This window comes from Urocitellus parryii, chromosome 13 (assembly GCF_045843805.1).
Source record: "Urocitellus parryii isolate mUroPar1 chromosome 13, mUroPar1.hap1, whole genome shotgun sequence".
In the NCBI taxonomy this organism is placed as follows: domain Eukaryota; kingdom Metazoa; phylum Chordata; class Mammalia; order Rodentia; family Sciuridae; genus Urocitellus; species Urocitellus parryii.
Window position 1 is genome coordinate 68314695 of NC_135543.1, and position 20306 is coordinate 68335000.

General features: G+C 49.0%; 1 protein-coding gene across 1 annotated transcript in view; it reads left to right on the forward strand.

Annotated features, from left to right (window-relative positions):
• Nucleotides 1-8465, forward strand: part of LOC144249979 (NUT family member 2F-like) — a 60921-nt gene extending 52456 nt beyond the window's left edge. Inside the window, exon 7 of the mRNA XM_077792216.1 lies at nucleotides 7777-8465. Within this exon, the coding sequence (XP_077648342.1) occupies nucleotides 7777-8465 (689 nt within the window). The remainder of the gene's footprint in view (nucleotides 1-7776) is intronic.
• The last annotated feature ends 11841 nt before the right edge of the window (nucleotides 8466-20306 follow it).

Consider the following 20306-nt stretch of genomic DNA (forward strand, 5'->3'; position numbering starts at 1 on the left):
ATGGGTACTTATGGATTCAAAACTGGCTAGAACTGCCCTTCCGTATGTAGATGACATCCTCACCTGTAACCTGAATAAAAACAACTCTGATCAAAATACTATTCAGCAACTAAACTTCCTAGCACAATGGGTTTACTGGGAATCTAAACTCTGAATCAGGCCACAAAACAAAAGATTACTTAGGATATATTCTATTGGGGAGGAGGGTACCTGCAAAAAAGAACCCAGGGGTATTTAATCGCCAAGCAACATCCCCACCTTTTTTATGTTGAGACAGGGCCTTGATAAGGCCTTGCTGATGAGGTTGCATATGCAATCAACTGGAAAGACAGGGGAATGCTTACTGCAAAAAATTCTCCTACTAAACGAATGACAGAAAATCTAAAATTATTCTAAAATTATCAGGGGCATTCCACCTCCCCAAACAAGTAGCTGTAATCCACTGCAAAGGACATTAAAAAGACCTGGTTTCCCAGGGAAAATGCCATGTAGGTTAGTAAGAAAAAAAAGGACAACACTCTAATCCCCTACCAAGAGGCCCTTGGAGGTCCTGACCAGCCCTGAAGCCTCAGGATTCCACAAGGAAGGGTTGCCTGGCATCCAGCAGCAAACACTACCTAGGGCACAAGTGGTTCTGGGGTAGAAGTTCTGCAGACATGCGGCAGCCTCACATTGTGGAGGCTGGTGTCTTCATCCACTGCTTAACCTCAGAGAAGCCAACTTCATCCAGGGGCCCAGCTGATTCTCGGGGCACTGCCATGGGAGGGATTCTCACCTCCTGTCCAGGAAATGACACAATTTTATGCTTGCTGACCATCTCAAATAGGAAACCTAATAAAATATTTCTGTTTTGTCAGTCAGGTCCATCCATCTTGCAACTGAAATGCCTGGATCACACAAACGCTGAAGAGGAAACTACTTGCTTAAGGATATCCATTTACCTGAATGGATATCCACAACTACCTGAATGGATATTCACATGAGGAAGAGTAAGGAATCGACATTCATGAGTGTTTGGGGCCCTAAAGAATAAACTAACCCAGTCAGAATCAATGTAGTGGATAACAATGACCACGGTCAATGCATGTGGTCAATGCATACACACAAGGATTCCTGATGCCCCCCTCACAATACACATAGAATTACCAACACCTGAACTCATTGTTGCCTGAGTTATGTATACTTCACACAGATGACTAGTCATACATTCTGAAAACACACACACACACAGTCTAGAGGTGTGCTAGTAAATGCCTAATACAGTGTCATCCAGGGGGAGGTAGAAAGTCTTGACTTTTAGTTTATGAGGTGTGTCTATCCAACCAAGACTAATTTCAACCTAACAACCAGATACCACTAAATACAAACCCAAAAAGGGATGAGCCCCATCAATTACCACAACTAGTTCCAGCCATCTCCAGCATACAAAGGAATTCCTACAAGCAATTTGTCTTCTCTGGAATACAAACTACAATACACAAAACCAAATACACAAAAAAATTATATCTCCAGCAATAAATATTCCTCATTGCTTCTGAATATACGTACAACTGCTAACTGCACCCTAAGCAGATATAACTCCTGTTATTACATGAACTTTTACAGAAAAACACCCTATTCACCTTAAATGCTCAAATATACCACATACACATACAACATGAGCTGGAGACATGCCTGTACAACCAACACACTGCTGCTATACCCACAATGAATACCCTACAGGGCACAGACTCTAGAAAACCAACAAGTACACAGACACTTGTCTCATGCGTACCCAAAAAGACACACGTGAAATCCCACACTTGTAAAATACATTTCTCCACAACACTTAAACACACAATGTATACAATCTATTTCCAAGCACACAATGAACTTCCCACATCTGCCAAAATGCACACCCCAAGAGATCCATGAATTCAAAGACATGCAGCCACCAACAACATATATTTCTCTAACACATGAGACTAAACACAAAAGGACCACTCATTCAGGAAACCTCACCTAAATCTTCAAACATCCTGAGTATCCTGTATCCTGTATATGCACAGACTTTAAATACACACTTCTCAGTTGTATACAAATAAGTTTCTACTCAATGCACACATAGCCTAAGAAATTACACATCAAAACTGCCATGTCCTTAAATACACATACACCTAAATACTCTTCCTTCTCATAACTATGGCTGTTACATGCAAAACACACACATATGAGCACCTCTGGGGTGTGCTAGTGAATATAATGTCCATATACATGTACCTCTCCACAGGCATTACACCTCTATACAATTCCCCAACATACACAAATACCCAAATATTCCCAAAGAGACCCGATATCTATACTACCATCATACACAAGATCACAAATTGCCAATACAAAGAAATAACTGTTCATCTTCCAAAATGCAGAATCCTAATAACTCCATATCCTACTACTCCACAAATGTGCACACAATCCAGCCAGAGACAGTCAAGTATATATACATGAATATGAATATGGAAAATAAAAATAAACCCACATAAACAAACAGCATGTCCTGAATATAAAAATACTCATACATTTCCCAATTATATCAATCATCTTGCAAACCCAGAGAAATATACCCAAACACAGTCCTTAACACTGCCCAAATGTACACCCACACATATTTATTTCCAAACTTCCCATGGTGCATGCACACTTCCCAGCATTCATGAGCCAAACAAACAAAAGAACAAAGAAAAAAAAAACCACAGGTGAAATATTACAAAACCCAGTTTCCAAACACTTAACCTCCACTCCCAGTGTTTATGCTCATTACTTTTCACAGCCTCCAAACACACCCAACCCTACACAGTCTCACAAAAAGTCATGACTTTCCCTTAATCTCAAATACGCCCACTTCTGAATACATAGCAGATTGTCATTGGTCAGTCGAAAACACAACCACCCCAACACTCTGAATACATATGAACACATTAGGGACACCACCACCTGACCAAAGAACAGAGAAAACCACTCATGCCCTCTGAACTCCTACCAACCATAGAAGGACCAGCGCAGCGTCTCATTTTCTTGCACAAGTTACTACCCCTTGATCCTCATGCCCATCAAGACGGAAGGAAAACTTCCTGGCACCCAGAAAGACCCACAAGGGCCCCCCAACAGCCCCCCAACCACGCTGAGAGCACATCATCAGTGTCACTGCGCAATACACGAGCACCACACACTAATAATACAACACGAGTCTCTTTATTGCACACGACTTGGGGTCACACCGTTCTCCGGTCATCATTCAGGTGCTCTGTCCACCGACAGCCCACCCATGAGGGCCGTCAATCACGGTGTGACCACAGTGGACCCAGCACACTCAGCTCAGTGTGTTCCCTTCTGCAAAGTCGCTAACGTCACGGGAAATGCGCGTCCTTCAGCCTAACAACCCGGATGCCAGCTGACGGTGTCCCCAACATTCACAGCTTTCACAGCGACAAGGAGATGACCGTCACCACTTCCTCTGACACCGACAGGAGCCCCGGACCTGCTGACCGGGACCACGCTTCTCAAGCACCGCACAGGTGCCCCGGAGCCTGGCGCCACACAGGATGCAAGGGACACGGAGGGACGACGCCCCAATGTGGGGGCCGCACTGGCCAAGGGCCCCTCACTTCCGGGCCTGGTGCGGGCGGCCACGTCCCAGGGGAGGCCAGGACGGCGCCCCCGGCGAGGCACAGGGGCCAGAGGACCCGGCAGGGACACACTGGGGACGGGAGAGGCTCGCGGGTCCAGTACCTCGGGCCTATGGGACTGAGTCTGGACTCCGCCATGGGCGCCCCGCCGGCCGTTGGGAACCGGCCAACCGCCTTCGCGCCTGCGCCTTGCCCCGCTGCAGCCCCAACGGAAGCTGGAGCCGTTGGATGGCGACCTGTGAGCATGCGCTTCCAGCCAAGCACGTGCGCATGCGCGAGGGGTGCAGGAGAGACCCCCTGCAGGAGCACCAAGTGGGTCAGGAAGGCTGCAAAGCGGCTCCTCCTCCAGAGCCTCTGGGCTGGCCCTTCTTTCAGCCAGGGCGTCTTTAATGACAAAGTGATTTTCACTGTTAGGAATTAGAGACCGCCCTGTGCAGCCCTTGGGATCTCTCTACCCTGAAGCACTGGCTCCCCATTTGGGCCCAGTGTTTTCACCCCCTTCCCACTAACTCCCTTTGGTTCCTGTTCACTTGTCCAGACATCAGTGTGTGCTTTCCTCCTAGTCCAGCATAGGTTCCATTAAAGAATTATAGGTCTGGGTAACACTCTGAAAACCCCATTCCTTGATTTTGCCTACTGAGCCATTATTGCATAAGGAGAGCCCTCCACTATATACAGATGCTCAAATGTTCTCTTTGACAGTTTTTCTCGTATGTTTCATGAACATTTGGCAATGTCGACCAATTTGCGCACACACCAAATGCATCCTCTTCCTTTTCTACTCCATGGCATATTTTTAGCCTGACTTTTCATATGTGTACGGTGGATCCCATTGACCCTGAAATGCATTGCCCCAAAACAAACAAACAAAAACAATCCTTTGATTCTCTTTCTGGAAATTTAGATAATTAGCACCGTTTCTTTCCAAAGGATAATGTGGAAGACATGTCACATGTGACACCGCCAAGGTCCTAGGACAGAAAGGCATTACAGGAGGCAGACAGGGCCTTTCGCATTCCGCCAATGTTCCTGACGACAAGGACATCTATGTTCACAGTGTTTTTAATTATTTTCCCTTCAGCAATCAATATGAGTTCAGGACTTTACAAGAGTAAAGGTCAGATGGTAGGACAAAAGGACATTTCAATGCTCCTTCCCATGGCCACTTTGCACAAATTGCATTTGAGTAGTGTGATTATATGAGCAGTTTGAAGCAGTGCAAGACTGATGGGGTAATGCTGAAGCTCGTGGCAAAGCACTGACCAAGAGTATGCAAGGCCCCTGAATTCAACCTGGGTCTAGCAAATAAAGCTTGCTTTGAGAATCTGAACTCCATCATTCAGTATAAGAAACTACTAAAAACAAAATGTGGAATTAAAAAGACAGTTATTCTACACTGCATATTTTATATCACTAGTTTAAAAAATAAAGCCCCACCAGCTATATCATCAATGACATCAGTGTGGGGAATAACTACATGAAAAGTGAAGGAAGAGTGACAGAAGCTTGTTCTTAGTTTGCCCCTTCGCCCATTCATTGAAAAGACTTATAATAAGGTGTTGAATATTTCAGGAACACCCAAGAGTCTGTTTTGCAAACAGGGAATGGGATTTTAAAAAAATAACACTTTTATCCATAAAATGCAATCCACACCCTCCAGTTTAGAGCAGGGGCCATTCAGACCCCTGACTGTGTGGCTCATGAGAGCCATGGCTCTCACCACTCTGCTGTGCATTTGAGAAACTACTTCAAAATGACCCAGAGGCACACACCACTTGTGTCACCACTGAATTGCCTGAGGGAAACTCGAGGTTCTTCTATACCTGCCAGAGCTCTTCATGGAATGTCTGCCCAGCCCCCACCCAGGCCAGCTCCCCTTGGCCCCTCCCCCTGCAGAATGTCTGGGTCCAACATTCCACTGGGGTTTACATTTAAACTTTGCCCAGCTTGGCTCAGTTGGACCCTGAGCATCTGTTACAGACAGGTCACTCTCTGGGTCCTGTACTGACTTTTCCCACTGTGGAGACTGTGAGACATTGTGTCCAGTGTCCTGACATTTGGAAGGAGGTGAGCCTGGAGGGTCAGGGGCTTGTTATCTGAGGGCCAGTCACCCCCCAACCCTTGGGAGTTAGAATGGAGTATTTCCCCTGAGGTCAACTCACTGAGCAGAAGTAAGGGAAGGAAAGAGCCTTAGAGGATGCACTTGACATGGCCCAGGAAGCACTGGGAACACTGACACTGCTCATGGGGAGGAGGGTTCCTAAGACCCAGGTCCAGGCTACTCAGGGGAATTACATGGGGTCAACAGAAGGGAGAGAGGCCAAGGGCTTGATTCCTTATAGAATGGACACAGGTCACTGCATGGATTTTTAGGCAGTCACAGATGGTGTCACAGTGGTGGTCAGTTCGGGCTCCCAGGACTCAAGATGCTGAACCCTGTGTCCATTCTTCAGACACAGGGAAGCCGCCTGGGATGTCATTCTGAGGGGATTGACCGAGTGTCTCAGATCATAACTGGGCAGTGTTGAGAAGTGTTCTTAGTTAGAAAACTGCCCAGTGGGGTTCTCAATGACCACAAAAGCAGTGTGATATACTGTTTGTGGGTGAGGCTGCAGGGCACTCCAACTGCCACAGCCCAGAGCACCTCACCAACCTCCTGCCCAGGAAAACTTCTCCTTCCATTCAGACAGTTGGTGTCCTCGATTCCTAAAGGTCAGGGAACCCAGGAAACCTCAACCAACATAGATCTGGGCTCCTGTGAGGTCTTCTGAATCGTTATCACTTTGATGGAAAGAGGAGTTCTTTCAGAGCTTCTTGGTGTTGGCCCCTCCCTGTGGGGTAGCCCAAGCCTTTCATTTCATGTTGGCAGGAAGACTTCTCTCATCTTCCTTGTTGGGTACTCCATGAACACATGTGGGGTGTCCTTCTTTTTTCAAGGATCAGGTTTGAAGATGACTGGGTTCTTTTCAAGAGAGGAAGGAGAATAGCACCCAGTTAGGAAGGGGCCCTACTCATATTGTCACTGAAGTTAGGCAGGGGTCCTGATCAACATGTGCAAGTGTGGAAGAGCGGTGGACCTCGCACTCCTTGGTACACTAGTGAACAGGGATGTGCTGCAGACAACCTGGCCACACCTGGTTGGTGTGGCAGCTGGCACAGACCTGGTTCTCTGTGACACCATCAATCTGTGAATGGGAGCTCAAAGGAAAAGGACCTCAGAATGGCCCCAATTCCCAGGCCCAGTACCAACATGACCAGTGGCTGTGAAAATCTCTGAAATGCCCCAATCCTCACCATCCCATCACCTTCCATGATCCTCAGCAGCCATTGCTGGTCAGGGCAGGAGAGGGTTTCAGCGAAATCAGTGTCTATCACACAGACCTCTTCCCTGTGTCATGGCAGGATCCAGTGAACACTGGGGACATGGCTGGCCAGAATCTGTCCCCCCATAGTGTTTGCTGTGGGAAGTGCTGGGAGAGGCACCCATATGCTGGGCAGGATGTGCTCCTGGGTGAACTTCAGGATTCCTCAGCCTCTAGCTAGGCAGAGATCTAAATCAGGTGTTTTTTGTTTGTTTGTGGAAGCCTAGGAAAGAAGTGGAGGCTACACAAGGAGGATTAGCAAAAGGAAGGCTGAGGAGGTGGTGGGGCAATAACTTTAGAACCTGTCACCTTCACAAATGACCCTGGAGTACCTGCATCTGCCCTCGAGGAGATCCCTTTCCTGTTGGCGAGCGTGGGAGGGGCATGGTGCCACTGAGCAGAGTCAAATTGATCCATTTCTAGGGAGTCACCTAGGAGGCCAATGGATTGTCTGCCAAGGATGCACAAGGGTCCTCTCAGAGGCAGGGAAAGCTGAGGTGCCACAGTCCACTGACAGCCTTCAGGGAGTCCTGGTGTCCGGGGAAACAGTTTTCTCAGGGTAGAACTATGACGAAGGGAACTCAGCATGAAATTCACTCAGGGACATTTGCAAACTGCACAGTTTCCCTGCCCACAGGGCCCTGAGCTGTGAGCATTTGTCCTCAGATTCCCACTGAGTAAGAAACTGGGGGCCTCAATCCTGCTGCCATTTCCCCCTCCTCCATTCTCCCCTTTCTTTGCCTCCACAGCATCTGCATCCCAGAGACCAGGCATGAACTTCAATCCTGGTGCCCACATGTCTGCGTTCAGGGGCCTGCCCTTTCTTCCAGCTGCCCCTGTGCCAACACACCAGCCGTTCTGGGAGCCACCCCTGGCACCATGGGTGACTGCACCCATCTCCCAGGGTAACCCTCTGGTGCTGTCCACTTACCCTGGACAACCATATGTGCCAGGGTTGTCCACCCTTGGACAACGTGGGCCACAACTGAGGCCAGCAGGGCCCCCTCATATTCAGAACATTGCCCACACTCAGGCACCCCTCAACTGGAGGGCCCCAGGGGCCTTGTGTGGGGGTGTGGAGCATCCTGCTCCATTCCTCACCGCACCTTCTGCCCTGAGGACCACTGTGCCTGCCTCAGCCAGTGGGGGAATCCAGATCCATGGGGGCGACTGTCAACTGGGCCTTAGTCCCCCAGCACCACCACCATTTACCGACCTGGCCCCCATCGTCTTCCCAATGAATGCCTGCCAATGGCCAGGTACAGAGTCTGGGGAGGGCGCACTGCCCACCTTCCAGGCTACAGTGCCACCAGATGACTCCGGTGGACCTCAGAGCAACTATGAAGATTTCAGGCGCTGGCAGCGCTTCAAGACCCTGGTCCGCAGGCACCTTCCTCAGACTCCAGATGTGGAAGCGCTTTCTTGCTTCCTTGTGTGAGTGTTCTCCCCATGGACCCAGAACACCCTCTGGGACTCTAAGATTGGGAAAAGCATGGAATGGACAAAGGAGGCTGGGATGTAGAGAACTGGAAGGGAGGTCTTGAGGGTAGGGGACAAGCTATATTCCCAGCCATATTCACCTCACACCAGGGGAGAAAATGTGCCTTATCTCAGGTGCCCATCACAGCCCTGTGAGTTCAGCAAACTTTGTTTCCATCACACGGAGATCCCAAAGTCAGAGGAGTGTCTTGGGGAAACATGAGCCAGGATTTGTCTCACTCCATAAGATGGTTCCTTCCCTGGTCATTTCACCTTCCTCCATAGACCTGATTGTTCCCAGCACAAAGGACATCACCAGCAGAAGTGGGTTTAGGGGTACTGGCCCCAAGGGTGAACACTGCAGACACTCACACACATGGTCCTGAAACCCCAATAAAGATGCTATATGATGTGGCACTCATGGGGGAGCTCACTTTGGATTCTGGATGGGGATGTTCATCTTTGCCCCAGTATGTAACCCTGCTCCCAGGCTGTTCTCTGCATGGTCTTGGTTAGCTTGGGCTGCCATACTGAACACCATAGACTGGGCAGATGAAACCCTAGACAGTCATTTCTCAGAGTTCTGCAGTCTGGAGTCCCAGATAAAAAGTGCCTGACCCAGAGTCCCATGAGGGCTCTGTCTTCTCCAGGAAGACCACTGATGCCCTCATGAAGCCACTCTCTCTGGATCTCATCAAACCCTCCTAAACACTAAAGCCTGTCTCCAGATACCACCACATTGGGGGTTAGGACTTCAACAGGTGGATTTGGAGGATAAAAAGTCATTCAGCACCTAGTACACCACACCACTGAAGAACCCAAGTAAAATCCCAAGGCCAGTGCAGACCTTGGTGTTAATGTTTGGCCTAAGGAACAGTGTCCTGGAGTCTAAATGCTAATGCTTTGAGATGAACATGATGGGGCAGATGTAACACAGGTAGGAGGGAACGTTGGGAAGATGAGAGCGGAGGGTGACCTTGTGGACCCTGACGATCCCAATGAATTCCAGCCCAGTGCTTCGGTCTCTCTCTGAACTGGAGCCCACCATGACCATGGAGGAGGCCCTGTGGAAGGGTGTGCAGGAATGGCAGTGCACAAGCAACTTTGACCGGATGGCCTTCTATGAGACTGCAGAAAAGTGAGTCAGGTTTCAGGGCCCGGACCTGAGTGCTGGAGGATCATGGTTTGCACAGCAGGGTCTGGTAGGGCCTGTCACCTACCTATGTGTTGGTTCCAAGGCATCTGGCTCTCCAGATAGTGGCTCCCTCTAGGCCTGGGCATTCTCTCTGCAACAATCCCAGAAACTGCAGCCTCAATGTTCCTGATCCCAACTCTGCCTTGAGATTCAGGGTCAAGATGGGGAGGAGCTTTGTTGGCTCTGCAGAGGGGAAAAGTCCCACTAGCCTTACATAGGCCACCTGTCTGGGAACTGGCACCTCTGTATTTACAGAGTAGGGACTACATGAGGTCATGAAAATGGCCACTACTTCAACCTGATGTTCCAGAAGAAGGTGGCAGTGGAGAGTGCATGGTCAGGGGCATACAGCATCTCAGATACCCCAAGGACACATCTCCAGTCTTTATCACCTTTTCTCTATATAATCCCTGCCATTCTAACAAGTGAAGAGAAGAAAAAGTACCCACCCTCATTGGAAGCCACCAATGTTCTCATTTAGCTTCCATTTTCACATGACCTTTCCTGTCCCTTTGTCTCCCAAGTGATCCTTCCAGGGCTCATGGTCCCAGCTTCAGTGTCCCTGAGTTGGATCAGGACACCTGGTGTTCCCTGATATAAATCACATCCCTACCAGCTTCTGGCACTTACCTCATCTCTGTGGTTCCAGGCAGAAACAGGAGAGATCTGAAACAAGGGTCAGCAAGGGGCCCTACCTGGGTCCCTCAGATCTGATTCCCTTCAGGTGCTGGCTGATTTAGTGTTTCCCCAGAACTGTGGTTCTTCCTGTGTAGCAGCTCCCTCCTGGGACTGGTCCAGCCCACTCCAGAACATAGTTCCACATCCCTGCCCTCAGCTCCCCCTGGTATGGGGCTAGTACCTGCCTGGTATATAGGTCTCTCAGCTTGTCTCATATCTGCCTGGTATGGCTGACCCACTTCTCAGCTCAGCCTGTGCCTCCCTTACCCAAACCCCACCTAGGTACATGGAGTTTGAAGCTGCAGAGGAGATGGAGGATCCAAGGATGCAGCTGTCAGAGGTCTTCCAGTGCCAACCTCCTTCTGTATCTCTAAGGAGGGATTTTCCAAGGCCCCCAGCCCCTAAGGCTGTGCAACAACCAGGTAGGGCCCCTGCTTTTCCACAGAAACCCATGATAGTGTCCAAAGTATGCCAAGGGCCAAGGCAAGTTGTTGTCCCAAATAAGAACTTTACCTTCAGCATGGGGCATTCAGTATTGCAAGAACAGCCTCTAGTACCTGAGATCCATGCTACCCGTTTTGTTGAACTGCGTATTGACTGTGCCAAGTACATAGCTCCTCTTTTTCCCTGCCTTTCCAAAGAACCAACATACCATGTGCCCATGACTTGAGTCTGGCTGGGCAGAGTGCATGGTATATCAGTGGCTCCAAATTTCCTCCCACGTGACTCTTTTAGATGTTGCACCTGGTGCACTGTCATCTCCCTTGGGTCCTCCTATGGTGGTCCTAGTGCATGGTAGACCAGGTTAAGTCCCCTGAAGCCTGCCTACTACCAGGTGTTAGGCATAAAGGTGGATCCCCCATCCATGCACTGTTCTGGTACTCCTTGTCCTAGTGTGCAACTCCAGAAAGACCACCCCTATGGCACAGTGTGCCCACTCAGTACCAGCCAAACGCAAGGCACCAGAGACTAAGATGTGTGAGACCAAGGCGCCAGAGGAGATCCCACCTGAAGCCATCCAAGAGCTCATGGACATCCTGGATGAGCTAGTCGGGCCTACCAACTTTGCCACCTGGGAGCCTTTCCACTTGTCTATAGAAGAGATTGCTGCAAACTTGGGAGACGAAGGACTGGAGCAACAGCCAGTGGAGGATGATTTATATCCAGATCCAAGTCTCCTGAGCTACATTGATGAGGGCTTTGTCAACAAGGTGGGCTGGGCCTACAATCTTGCTCTCTACAAGGTTTTAGGACCCGTAGAATTGAGCTTCATAGCTTAGATTCTCAGTATTGTGTTCATGTGTGTGTGTGCACGCACACGCTTGTATACATGTGTGTAGCTAGTGGATGGGATTTATTAACCCTGTGGTATGGACCAAGATGGGGTCATCTTTGCCTCCTGTTCCCTAGAAGTCTTCCCGACTTGGGGCCATTTTCTCCCCAAGGTCACTCACAATCTCTTCTTTCTCCTCCTAGATGGAAACCATGATTAACCCCCACTTCTTGGAAGAATTGCTTTCCTCCGAACCATGTTTAAATATCGTGGACCTAACAAAACAGTTGGAGCAGGTAGAGGGCTTATCCCTAACCAGGTAGAGGAGGGAAGGAGGGTCTCCCAGTAGACCAGGGGCAGGAGGTACACCAGTTATAAAAGATGGGCAGGGAGGGCTGGGGTTGTAGCTCAGGGGCAGAGCGCGTTTCTAGCATGTGTGAGGCACTGGGTTCGATTCTCAGCACCACATATAAATAAAATAAAGGTACATTGACAACTAAAAAAATATTCTTTAAAAAAAGGGAAAGGCAGGAACATCTGATAAACAAGTGCAGGGTCACAGAACACCAGGGGTTGGGGAGAAACAAACGGTAGACAAGGAAAAAGGGGCACTAGGTAGAATATGGAAGTAGAGACACCAAGTAGGGACTTGGAGATGGACACCAAGTGGATAAAGCACACAGGATTCCCTGGAAGATCAGGAGACAAGTAGACAGGAAAGGAAGTGGCCAGAGGTGAACAGGAGACCAAGGAATAGCAGGTAGATGAGAAATGTACAGGACCCTACTCACATGGCACACAGGAACTTGTCTGTCCCTATCCTGCCTGTGACACATGGCTTCGTGAGTGTGAATGCCCCAGGACAGAGGATGTAGGTGGGGGTAAAAGGAAGAAGAAGAGTCATGACAGGCTCAGGGTATCAACCTGAAAGGAAGCCCAGCAGGGTGGCCAGTAGAGCCTCAGTTTGTCCTCTGAGACCAAGACGAGTGTCAGCTCCACTTGCCACCTCCCGTGGAAATATGATTGTCCCTGGTCCCTCTGGCCCTCATCATGCATAAAGAAGAGTTAGCCAGAGCCCATCCCCTCCTGAACTGGTGGAGAGGCACCTCTGCAGGTGCCCCAAGGTCATGTTATGTCCCAACAGGACTCAAGAGCTTCCGAGGCAGCTGCCAGCCAAGGTGCAGAGAAACGTAAACACTGCACTGACCAAGGGGTCAACACAAGGAACTGGCCCCCAGAGGTGGCTTCCCAGGATGTGAAGAGGCGCAGGGCCACAGAGCCAGAGCTGCTGGGTCCAAAGGACACTGCTATCCTCCCGAGCTGTCAAGTGTCTCCCTCACGGGGGGCCATCGGGTCCAACCATCCACCCCAGAACCACAGATCCCCCTCCCTAAACCTGGGGGGAAAAGGTGCTGGTGGACACAGGGGAGCCACTGCTTCAGGGGGGCCACATGGGACAGCCAATGGCTGCAGTGTGGACGATGACCTCCAATGCCTGGACTTCCTCCTGGTCTCCCAGCACCGTCTGCTGCCCTGGGCTCTGGGCCAGAGCCAGGGTCCTCGCATGGAACCCCTCTGTTCAGGAGACCAAGCACCCCAGGCCCCACCTGCCCAGACAGGCAGCCTCATCCCCCACCCTCCTCCAGCTGCCATGTCCAAGAAGAGCGCTCTCACTGGACGCTCCCGCAACGTGGAAAAGATGCCTCGCCCCAGGCCTCCCCTGGAGGTCACTGGAGGGAAAGACCTGCATCTGAAGCAGGTTCAAACCTCACAGCCTCAGAAGAGGAAGTGCAAGGCACCAGGCAAACCGAAGAAGAAAAGGAGGCTCTATGGACAGTAGGGCTGGTGGGTGGCCTCTGGGGTGGCAGCCCCTCAAGCCAGGTCTCACCCTTGCTTCATTCTGCACACCCAGAGTTCCTCCTCACTCAGGACAATTCCAGCTAGTCCTCGGGACAGGGAAGGGAAGGGGATTGGGAAGGGGAGGGCAGAGGGAGGCTACTGAGAGGAGGGGGCGGGATGTTCAAGCCTGGAGGGAGGTTGGACCTTGTTGGCCTTGTGTCACTGGGAATAAAGGCAGATTTGTAGGAAAAATCTTCTCAGGCTGCTGCTTCTGCCATGGAGTCTGTGTAGCACCATGCAGTGAGAACTGAGAGGAGGAGGTAACTGGAGATGCCAAGCACCAGGGTGCACAAGTGTCCATCCACTGGGTCTTGCCTCTGGATTGAGGCTGGTCCTTCCACTGATCCTGGGAGAAAAGAGCCAACAAGCTCCCAGAACCCCACTCATCACCCCACTGCAAAGGGGTCACTTGGTTTAGGGGATCTTGTCCCTGTGCATCCCTTCATGATCTGTGTCCCTTAAACGTCTCTCTTACCAATCATCTGAGGGCCAGGCATGAAGAGGAATCACGAAGAGCCAAAGCGCATCTCCCTGGGTGTTGGCAGCTCTGAGGTCTGAGGACTGACAGACTGGTGGCCCTCAGATTGTAGTGTGAACAGCCCTGACGTTGAATGTCAGTGACCTAGTGATAGCAGCTCTCCTGTTGCTTCCCTGGGAGCAGTAGCCAGCCACCTCCAACACTTCCGTGGAGACCATCTGACCGCCAGATCTAGCAGCTCCTGTAGCTCCCCACTGCTCTGGGTCATCCTCTGTGCTCACCACCCTCAGGTTGACCTGCCCAGTTTGCCAGTTTTCAGTGCAACCAATTTGACCTGCTCCAGTTGAGATGAGAGTCATGAACATAAACTCTACCCATCCCTAAGAGCCTTCATTAGGACTCATGCTGCGGCAGAAGGGGAAGTGGTCAAGGGAAGGTTTGCTTAAGGAGGTGAAGAAGGAATCTTATTTGAATTATAAAGGTGGCCTCAGGCATGCAGTGTCCTTCCAGATACCTGCAGCATTTCTCCATAAGCACAGGCAGGGGAGGGGCTCCTTGGGCATCACACTGGGGACCACTGAAGGGCCCGAAAGGGGTGGAGTCATCTAGAGCCTCTCCACTACAGGGTGGAACCATCAGGGGAGGACCTGTATGGAAACGAAGGCTCGAGTACCATGAGACATTTGTGGCAGCCATGAGCATCACAGGCAGGGACACAATCTTTTATCAAGTGCCTCTTGACAGCTTTGGGCCTTCTTGTCTCATTTGGTTGGAGGGTTGCTTTTGGCTCTTGGTCCCCCTGTGCCTTTCATCAGGTTTCTAGAAGTAAGCCTGGAAACAGTGTTATTTTTTAGACAGCTTCTTTCTCCTCCCATGAATGATGCTGGACAGTGAGTTTGGACTGATCCCCAGCATGGCCATGGTCTTCCTGGGTAGGTGGCCTGATGAGAGGACAAGGTCTGGCTTCTAGGGGAAGAAGTCACAGCGCCCTAGGGAAACGTCATATGACACCACCAGCAAGACCCACTCCCCCAATTACTGATGTGCTCTGCTTTCTGACGGTGACCACAGGGACTGGCCCCTTGTGGATGGATGCCCTTTGTGAGCTGCACCTTCATTGAAACTCAGTTGAAGAAGCTCCTCCTGGTGTCTCTGCACTGGGTAGGGTTGGTCAGAGTCTCCTGTTTCCCCGGACCTTGGCCAGCCTGTGCCATGCCAGTCAACAGCTGAGCCGTGGTCTGCTAACATCTTAAATTTTTTGCTTTAGCTCATTATAAAAAACTTTAGGAAGACCTTCTCATGACACACATCACTCATCAAATATTAGAATTCTAAGGTTTTCAATAGACTTTCGGAGACTTTGCCTCCATATCAGCAATAAATTTATAGACATAGGCAAAGAGGGCTGAACTGAGGGAAGGGGTCGAGAGAGATTCTGTAACATAGGGGGCAGTTAAGAGGAGCCTTAGGGACTGTCATCAAAGAGGAATTAGTTCCATGGAGTGGGTAGGAGGCCTCCCGGGTAGAGAGCTGTGTGAACAAAGACATGAAGTCTCTTGATTCTCTTCAAAACCAAAGAAAGCTGCAATTTGGAGCACTTTTTCTTTGCATAAGAAATTTGTTGTGAACACTTACCACCTAGTGGAATAGAAACCCTTAGGGAGTGGCAGCAGCATCGTCTCTGATTCTGGGGCCCCCACTCTTCCTGCATCCTCATCCCACTGCCCACCCTGCTCTGGACCCCTCCTCCCTGCCCTGATTCCAGGCAGCTTTGTCTCCTCCCTTCTAACACTCAGGAGCCTTCTTGCTCCAGGTTGGTGAACACTCAACTCACAACCTCAGGATGTAGGGCTTCCCACCACCTCCTAGAACTGGAGGAGCTGAGAATCCTGGTGCTGGGAGGGTACTAAGGGGTGCCTCAGATCAAACCCTCTTACTTTCCTAGGAGGAGCTCTGGACCATTACCAGTGTTATGGCTCGGACCTTAAATGACTCCCATAGGTTCATGTGCAAAAGGCTTGGGTGCTGGCCTGTGGCACTGTCAGGAGATGGCAGAACCTTTAAGCAGCAGAGCCTAGGAATTGGGGGTGTGCTCTGTACGTGATGTTTGGACCATGTCCCCACATTTGCTTCCTTGCTGCCATGAGGTGAAAAGGACTCCTCCACCATGTGCGCCTGCCGTGGCACACTGTTCTCCCACAGGCCTCCTACAAGAATGTGTCCAAATCAGCATGTAACTGAGGTACAAACCTGTGAAACCAGGACCCAAAGTAAAATTTCCTCTTTTTAATATGATTTTCTCAGGTATTTTTTCACAGTGACAAAAAGCTAACTCATACATCAGTCGTCTCTTCAAATATCTCCCTCTGACACAGGCATAAACATCTCTACTACCCACTCCCTCAGGGTTTCTTTTCTACTTGGTGGTAATTGCTCACAACAAATTTTTTATGCAAAAAGAGAGTGCACAAAATTGCAGCTTTCTTTTGTTCTGATGAGAACAAGAAACATCATGGTTTTGTTCACACTGCTCTCTAACCAGGAGGGCTCCTACCCACTCCACGGACCTAATTCCTGTTTGGTGGCCGTCCCTACAGCTCCTCATACCCACTCCCTAGGTGAGAGCATCTCTCGACCCCTTCCCTCAGTTCATCCCTCTTTGCCTATGTCTATGAATTTATTGCTGATATGGAGGCAAAGTCTATGAAAGTCTACTGAAAACCTTCAGTCTCGGCTGGGGTGGTGTGTGAGACAACTTGTGTATGCTAGGTGGTTTTCTGGAGTCTGTGCCCATAGTATTTTCACGGTGTGCATATGGTCAGTGTGTCTGTTGTATGTTTGTATCTAGCGCATGTGTATGTGTGCGCATAGGTATAGGAATGGCGTGAACATTCAGAGTACTATGGTTTTCTATTTTAGGTAAAAACTGGTAATTTGTCTATGTGTTGATGGTGCAGGTGTCACCAGTGAAGGGTTTGAGAAGGTCTTCAGAAATGTAGGATCCTCTACTCAAACCTTCAGGTTTCTTGGCAGAGAAGAATTGAAGGCCCGGATTTTAGGGAAAGTGAAAGAGCTTGATTGCAAAGCAAAAGTACACACTCGAAAGGCTGAGTGTGGCCATACTTAGAGGCCGAGTAGCCTCCCAGTCAGCTGCTTGGTGGCTTCTATTGTTCATAGCATTGGCTACATGATGTGCAGAAGTCATAAAGTTGTGTGATTTCTTGGGCATGAGGTGAGATGGGAGATGTTCTCTCTATGCAGAATGCTCTGATAACCAGCTGGGCAGCTACAGGGGCTGTTGGCTTCTCTGGGCCATAGCTGGTGGGCAGAGACACCTGGTTTCATGGTTTGAGCTGTTGAAAGCCTGCAAAATCTGTCTCAGCTGCCATGTGCCTCCTCAAACCTCATACACACACACACACACACACACACACACACATACACACACACACATACACACTAGAGGCGTTCTAGTAAGATGTCCTTTAGGGGTAGGCAGAAGAGCCTTGACTTCTAGTTTACAGGGGTGTAAGTGTCCCACCATGCTTAAATTCCACTACCAAACTGGAGCCACTAAACACAGTGTATCACAGTGTTCAGTGATGCACTGATCCTTGGGCAAGTGACTTTGCTCAAGTGTCTTAACCTCTCTGAGCCTCAGCTTCCTTCTCTATAAAACTGGAATAATAAAGCTAACTCTACAAGATTGTGAAGATTAGAGTTAAGGTGTAAAGTGCTTGGAGCAGTGAAGGGTGTGTTTTTAGTAGTTGCCAAAAATGTTTGATATCCTGTTTATTGGTCCGTCCAGAATATAACTGTCCACCTCCTTAATATATACCCCATTTCCATCCATGTCAGTGCATCAGCATGTATTCCATGGCCCATGGGGAACATGGGCTCCCTGCTCTTGCTCCTAAAGCCCCAACTCCCACCTCTCCCTCATAAGAACATTGAGTTTAGCATCTGTCTCATGTAGGATTGATACCTCAGGGACAGCAAGCAGTCCCATTGTCTTGAAATCCTCCAGGGCATCCTTCTGTGACTGCATTAAGTAAGCAATGAAAAAGATATAGGTGGGTGTGTTTTTGACTTTCCAAAAGTTCAAGTATGATAACTTGCTCTTGGGTAATATTTGTTCCCGAGTCTACACCTAGTTGAGGGAGTAGCAGAAATGACCTGGTTCCTTACCTCAGTGCATCTCTGCCCTGCGCCATGTGGCTCAACACAGCCTCCCTTGTGTCCTGGCTCTGAGCTTTCTGCCTTGCTGGGAGTCCTCCTCTTTCTTTTCTGTCATAGACAGGAGGACATCACGAGGCTGATTGCTGGAGGATATGGCCCTGGAAGAGCTGCATGTCCCTGTCACTTGAGTGAGGCCAGACTGGGAAAGGAGAGCTGTCTGGCAGAGCCACCCCTAATCCTGACCCTCAGATGCCATGCCTGAGAGGATAAATGCCTGTCATTTTGAATTGCTGAATTTTCCAGTGTTTGTTAGTCTACAATATGGGTTCACTAGGTATCTAGTGCACCCGAAAATGAATGTACACCTTAAGATAAGACTGTATCCAGTGAGGAGAAAAACACAGAAGTTGAAACTGTTCAGTACAAGGCAATGTATTCTTCCATTTGCACTTTTCCTCCAGCCTATATTTGTAGTCCTTCCCTTCTTTCTGTAGAGACCCTGACCCTTAATCTAATTACTGATTCTCTCCAAAAACTCCATGTGTGACTCCATAATACATATATTTGTTTATTGTCTATTTCCTTCTGTGGGGTGAAATATCCATAAGAGAGATGGTCTTTCAGTGCCTCTTGGTGCTTAATGAGTAATCATTGAAGGAATCAAAGAATGCTGTCTTATGTTGAGTTCCTTGCAGTTCAGTCCTGAGACAGTTTTTTCTGCATTGTATTTTTTTTTTTGAAGAAAAGTTCAAAAAGACCATAATCAGGCTGAGGAGATGTTGAAATATGACCCAGGCTCCCAAACAGTCTCTGCTAGCCTCATGTGTCAGGGGAGAATTAATATTGTCATTAGGGCTGTGCTCAGCTGTTTATTACGCATTTATCCATGAAACCTCCCTAGAAAGTTGTAAGAGCTCTTGAGGGTGCTCTCTATAGCTGATGCAGAGGTCAAAGGAGCTGACAGCCAAGGCTGTTTCCAGCAGCATTCTCAGAAATTGGTAAAAGTGTCCCTTCATTGAGAATAGATCCAGGTTGCAGATGTCCGTGTCCAACATAGTCTACTTCTGTTGAGCTCAAATTCATTACTTTCATTTCCATTCTGAGGAAGGAAAAAACAAATGTGTGTTTGTGTTCAGGATTGTGGGAGTTGTTTGCATATGTTCAGAGTGATTTAGGATTATATGTTTAGGTTTACATGTGTGAATTTAGGGGCTGTGAGAACTCAAGCCCAGCCTCTAACATACATTTTTGATATGGAAGAATTTCAGGAGAGAATTTGCTAGTGTTTTGTTGAGCATTTTACATCGTGTGTGTGTGTGTGTGTGTGTGTGTGTGTGTGTGTGTATGTTTTTTCACTGTCACCCAGTAGAGTCAATGACTTGAGAAGTAGTGAGAATGAGCTTTATGAGCAACAAGCTGGCCTGCTGGAATGGAAGATGGTAGGCTCCAGGGAACATGTATGATGGTCCTAGGTGGGTGCATCAGTTGTCTAGTGTTTCAAAAAGTAGCCTCTTCTGGAGTGTGGGCTGTGTATGTCTTATCTTATTCATGTAAGTCACCAAGAGTTCCAGTCCAGTAGATCGAAACAAGACTTAAGTGATCAAGGTTTTTGTATGTGGTTTGTGGGTTTTGTTGTGGTTAACATTTCTTTTTTTTTCTGAGTGGGGGTGGTTACTGGGGATTGTACTCAGGGGTACTCGACCCCTGAGCCACATCCCCAGCTCTAGTTTGTCTTTTATTTAGAGACAGGGTCTCACTGAGTTGCTTAGCACCTCACTGTTGCTGCGGCTGGCTTTGAGCTCTCGATCCTCCTGCCTCAGCCTCCCAAGGTGCTGGGATTACAGGTGTGCACCACCGTGCCTGGCATGGTCAACATTTCTGGCAAGCATGTTTTCAGGTGCGACCTTCTCCCATAACTTTGGACTAGGGAGTTTCCAAGAAGGGAGGGTCTTGTGCATTTCTAGCTGGGTTTATAGTGTGCAGATAATCTGTGAGTGACAGCGCAGGTGTAAGCTAAGAGAATTGGATTTTGATTGGGTGAAGGGCTTATATGTTCTTTCATGATGATTCTTTGGGTAGTTTATTTATGTGAATATTC